This window comes from Taudactylus pleione, unplaced genomic scaffold (assembly GCF_031769625.1).
Source record: "Taudactylus pleione unplaced genomic scaffold, aTauple2 ptg000110l, whole genome shotgun sequence".
In the NCBI taxonomy this organism is placed as follows: Eukaryota; Metazoa; Chordata; class Amphibia; order Anura; family Myobatrachidae; genus Taudactylus; species Taudactylus pleione.
In genome coordinates, this window is record NW_028284512.1 from 5,506,744 (window position 1) to 5,512,743 (window position 6,000).

Below are 6,000 nucleotides of genomic sequence, written 5' to 3' on the forward strand. Positions count from 1 at the left end.
GATCTTTCCTGCAGCAGGAAAGATCTGACGAGACGATAAGCGACCCGCGGGTTCGCACATCGTTATCGTGAGTGGACACTCATGATGTGCACATATTATGCACGATCTGTCGTTCTGATGCGTTGAAAACGGCTAGATCGTGCATAATATCGTACCGTGTGTGGGGGCCTTTACAGGGTGCAGCGCTACATGCTATACAAATTTTAAAACTAGAGCTGCCGCTGCTGAGACCTGGTTACTATTGCTACAACTCATCGCCGCCTATGTTTGTTTCCAGACACCCCTCTTGCTCATTACAGTAGAAGATGGGGACCAGGGTTGGGCATGTGAGGGATTTGATGTGCATTGATGGGGCATATGGGAAGATTTAAGGGTCATATAAAGAGGCATGTGGGGTTATGTTTTTTGCCCTCCGAAATGAAAATGTCCCCTGTCCTCTTTCAAACGAGGTGCCCATGATTCTGTAGGTGCCAGAGTGGGGAAAATCCCTTTCCTCATCCAAGGGCTCTACTAGTATTTTGCCATTACAGGTTGATATTATCTGGTTATTGAGACACATTAACCACTAAGGGGAGACATCATTTAAAAGAGTAGACTTTCCTTTTCTAATACAGTTGCACCTCATTTTATTGAAGCCAGAATGGGAGAGATATTCCCTGTACTTTGTAACGATTCCTGCAGTGCAGAGTTTTCTCTTAGCGATCACCAGGGGATAATTTCTCAGGACTCATATCATATGAAAGATGGCACTCCCTCTTTTCCATTGAGTGTACCCCTCTGTCTCTGGGTACCAGGACAGCGGAGACGGAGCACTTTTGAACGCTCTCTTGCAATTTTCTTGGCTTGTGAAAATGACTGCAATGTTTTGCTTGTAAGGGAACATTAAATATACATTGCGTCCTTACATGATGATGTAATCAAACCCTGCCCCCTCCCGTGTCTGAGTAATGGCAACTGTAGAGTTGGGGGGGGGGCAACTATTCTATAACTGCTGCCCCCTCATTTGAAACCGTTGCAGTGCGTAGGACGGGTTGGGTAAGGAATGCCGGCGCTCAGGATCTCTGCAGTCAGAATCCCGACAACAGCGTCCCGACTCCCTACCCCTAACCGTCCCTCAACGGTGCCTAAACCTAACCTTCTCCTCCCCACACCCATCCCCTCCCCCTTAGTGCCTAACCCTAAGTCTCCCCCTAGTACCTAGCCCCTAACCCCAGTACTTACCGTCTGGATGCCGGTGCTGGGATTCTGACAGGTGTCGGGATTCCGGCGCTGGCATTTCCGACTGATGGGATAGTGACTGCATCCCCTTCGGACAAGTGTAGTGGTTAAACGAAGTCAATCTAGACTACAAATGTAAATCTTAACAGTTGAGTAAATATCTTATAGCTCTGTTTTGTTTTTTTCTATTATACCATCTTCTGCCAATCGTAAAACTTTTTATTTTGTCTGCATTCCCACCCTGGCGAGCAGAGTGGGTTACTTTCCCCATTTCATGTTGCATTATAAGTGGATGAAAGGGAGCTATGGGAGCGTATTTTCTACATACCCGCTGGAGTTAGTATATGATTGAGGCGCATTTTTATACCAGTGTGCCTGCCAAAAATGGGGCATCACCTGAGCTGAACTGCTGTAACAAAGACAGTAAGGCAGGAGTACAGATGTGTCCGCGGAATCTGTATGAAATACCTCCGGCCACTTGGCCGCCGGTTCGATTCCTGGCAGCGACTGGCCGACAAAAGCAGAGTTCCCGGCAGCGGAAGCCTGACAGCGCTGGAAATCCCGATCGTCGCTAAGGTAAGAATAAACTAACCTAACCTAAAACCCTGACCCTCCTTAGGGGTGCCCCCCAAGTGTCTAACCCTAATCCCCCCTTCCCCACCGCCTAAACCTAAGTCCCCCGGGGGGGTGCCTAACCCTCCCTCCCCCTAGCCTAACCCTCCCGGGGGGGTGCCTAACCCTAAGTCCCCCCCCAGGTGTCCTAACCCTCCCCTCCCGCGGCTGTCCGCTCGCGGCGCCCGGCGTCTGGGAAATGTCAGGCGTCTACATCTAGACGCCCGCCATTTCACCCTCGACGGGATATGACAGTCGGGAAGCCGGTTGCCGGTATTAAGGCAGCCGGTTTCCCGATTGTATACCGTGTCTGCATACACAAATATTCTCAAATCACACCACATGGGGACACAAACTTTGCAGCTAAGCGTCGCCATGCGACTTTTTATGCATTTTAGGGCCTGATTCAGAAATGGACGGTATTGCACAACAGCACACAGGCGACTGTGCAATACTGTCCATCTAAAATGCTAATTCTGCAGGAGGCGTCTAAAGAGAAGAGGTCACAGCCTCGGATCACCATGGCGACCGCGATGTTCCCCAGCATCAGCCAGCTGAGTAAGCCTCGGCTTACACTGGCTGGCCGGCTCCTGGCTGCTTGTGAGGCCAGGAAATCTGCGTCCATGCAAAATTCAGGGAAAACTATGTAACCTGGGTAAGGCAAAAGACAATGTAGGACCTCTGACCTTTGCCCTTTTAACCAGATTATGTCTTTTTTCCTGAGTATTAATTCTTTACTTGATAATACTGTACGAAGTAATGATTTTAGGATTGGTGTATTTTGTCACAAAGGACTTGATATAACGAAGCAGATTAAGCATAACTATGTGTGGCGCAGGTCACTCTTATACAGTACTAGTGACTCGCTCCATACATTGTTATGCTTAGTCTGCTACTCTATACCAATTCCTTTGTAACAAAAAATGCTAATCCTAAACACCGTGCTTAGTACACGATTAGCTACTCCGTACACTCTTAGCGAATTGAGATGCAAAATTCGGGAAAAGGCGCGCCTTTGTGGGTAGCGATTCCTGTGCTTAAGTCACCATCTTGCGCCATATGGTGCAAAGAGAATAGGTGTATGAGCAACATCTGTACACTAGACAGTTATGCATCAGTCCCAGCAATCTCACTGAGCTGTACAATGTGTGCCTCTGTCCTGGTATATCTTTTTAATAGGACTGTACATAATATGGGGGTTCTGTCCTTTCTTGTGTAATGTGATTTAGACCATTGTGGTTGTACTTCATGTAAAATAAAAAAAAAGTCTTAATTTTACAAGTATCTTCCCCATTTTTTTACTTCAGGTAACAGTACTGGGGAGAGGATAGGGCTAAAACAAGGTTTCCCAAACTCCACCAATACAGTCCAGGCTTTAAGGATATCAGTGCTTGAGTCCAGATGGTTAAATCAAATTGACTGAGGTACTCATTAAGTCAATTGTGCTCAAGCATGGATATCCTTAAAACCTGGCCTGTAATATTGGAGTTTGGGAAACTTTGTTTTAGCCTAAGGCTGGGTACACACACAAAGATTTTCTGTCCAACCATCCAACTATTTGATTGGTTGGAATGAAAATCTGGTAAGGTATGAAAGCAAATGACAATCAGCAATTTGCGCCCAAACGCCGGAAAATGGACAAAAACTGTTGTGTGAACATTTTGTTTAGATCAAACATTTAACAAACTTGTCTGACGACCATTTTCATCTGTTTTCTGGCATTTAGGAGCAAATTGTTGATAATCATTTACTCCCATACGTTACCAGATTTTCATTCCAACCAGTCAACTGTATGGATGGTTGGACAGAAAATCTTTAGGTGTGTACCCAGCTTAAGTTATCTTATCGGTAAAAGAACAATAAAATTATTTTGCAGGAGTCCATGGACATACTGTATACGGTAAGTCTTCCATAAGCCTCTGTTGATTTTCAGTTGGAGACCTGTGGTTTTAAAATCTACCACAAGATGGCAGTGCTAGGATAGTGTTTTAACCTTAAAAGATCTTAAACAAAACCTTGTTGAGTTCTGTAACATCACAGTAACAAGTATTAATAATTCCCAGTTGACAATGCTTTCCATTTTGTCTTTCCACAGTATGACTACAGCTTCAGAACAGAACAAAGCGCTGCAGCCCGTCTGCCACCGAGTCCTGCCCGCTGCCAGCAGATGCCGCCTCCGTGAAGAAAGGGAAGACAGATAATGGATTTGGCACGCACAAATACAGTACTACTGAGCAGAACCCATTGCTGCTGACCCTAACTTCTAACCTCTGCCCAGCCAGAGTGGCAGAAATGAAGAGTTGGTGGAATTTTTTCTAACAGAATGTTTTTTTTTCGTATTGGTATTTTGTAAATATAGCAACTAAAAAATAAGAACAAAACAAACCCCTACGTATTGAGTTGTATTACCAATGGTGATCCTTCCCTGGCTCAGTGCGATACAGTGTTAATCCGTACCAAGTATGACTGCATACTTCCAGTCTCTAGAACAGTGATATCCGTGACTAGCCTGGGACAGGGTGTGACAGCGTCATGTTATAATGGAAACTTCAGAAGAGGCGCACAAGTTACCCACTGCATCCTCTAAACCTGTTACAATAGAAGCAAATGTGCACTGTGCATGAACGGCTGTGATCATCTACTATATTCATACACAATAGAATATTTCACAGTTATGAACACTAAATACAAATGCCAGTTATCTGTGTATGTGATTGCCCCTGTATATTGCTACACAAGCTTCCATGTTGCTCCATGCAACTTCAACAGATAGCCATGCCAAATAGCTTCAGCTCTTCGCTCTAGCTTGCCAGCTTTTGTCTAAACCTTGGGTCTTCAACCTTTGGCCCTCCAGCTGCTGTGGAACTACAGATCCCAGGATGCCCTGCCACAGTTTTAGCATGCTGTTATATCAAATTGGTGGCAGGGCATGCTGGGATGTGTAGTTCCACAGCAGCTGGAGGACCAAAGGTTGAAGATCCCTGGTCTAAACCATCCTGAAGGATTCCATCACCCTTTCTCATTCAGGACATTGTAATTTGTAGTTTACCATTGGGAAAAGCCCTGGCTGTCTGCTGATACTATATCTGCCATGTTAATGATAAATTATTGCCAGAATCCTCCTTTCTTAATTTACATATTTAATGTGAGTCAGAACTGTCGTACGAAATATCTTCCAAGTCAATCGAAAACAGTTGTCCAAAGTCCAATTCTCCAATAAAACTACAAGCGATTACCCTTAAGACATCTACTTTGCAAGACCAGATATACAAAAGACTGAGCTAAAATAATATTTAAATGGACTCTAACCATATACTTATCTATTATGTCTTATGGCCATATTGTATGAAATATTTAATGAAACATTCTAGTTATAGGACTTTAGTTTGTATGACATTGCTGGTGAGACCACCTTTAGCTCCCACTTTTCAGTGCAGTTGCCACAGTCCCCCCCTTGCACCCCATAATCTTTTTATCTCCTAGTTTTACTTGTCAAATGTATTTACGAAGCATGATCATGAAATGCAGATGGCACTAACGATTGCGTAATGATCCATTTGTTTTGCCCTGGACACTTTGGCCATACACACTTGTGACCCTGATCATTTACAAATACATTTTGTAATACACTGGTTTTAAAGACCCTTGTAACAGCCTAACCTGCGCTATTTGGGAATTTGGAGTCGGAGGTGCTGGTCACATCCACAGTTATCAGAGCGTTCTATATTGGAAGAGAACCCCATTTTGCTATTAAATGTGATTTATTTGTTTTTTCTTATTTTTGTTAGTTGACTCCTCCAGCTGACTGATCAATCCGCTCTCTTCATTAGTGGCTTTATTAAATGTAACAGTTACCATCTATTGCTTTACACATGGGAAACCAATGAAGCGTCTCATTTATTGCTTGCATATACATTGTAACTTTTTGCGTGTGCAAACTATATATGTCGTCCTGATCAGAACATAAGAAAAAACTCCATGAACAGTTTACGTCCTTTCTTAAACTAGCAAAGGGCAGTAACTGGCCAAAGCGGTTAGATGTCTGCAAGGTTACTTTACTATATCCCTGTGGACAGAGGGCCTGATTCAGAGCCGCTCGTAAGCGGCCGCTCGTTCGCTTCGAGCGATGTTTGCCCAACTGCGCATGCGTACGGATCGTTATACGCATGC

General features: G+C 44.3%; 1 protein-coding gene across 4 annotated transcripts in view; it reads left to right on the forward strand.

Moving 5' to 3' along the window:
- The window catches only part of MVB12B (multivesicular body subunit 12B), a 172,964-nt gene extending 167,250 nt beyond the window's left edge, over positions 1-5,714 (forward strand). For all 4 annotated transcript variants that reach the window (XM_088471124.1, XM_088471122.1, XM_088471121.1 and 1 more), the window contains one exon: positions 3,926-5,714. In XM_088471124.1, the coding sequence (XP_088327250.1) occupies positions 3,926-4,012 (87 nt within the window). In that variant the 3' untranslated portion in view covers positions 4,013-5,714. The remainder of the gene's footprint in view (positions 1-3,925) is intronic.
- Positions 5,715-6,000: the final 286 nt, after the last annotated feature.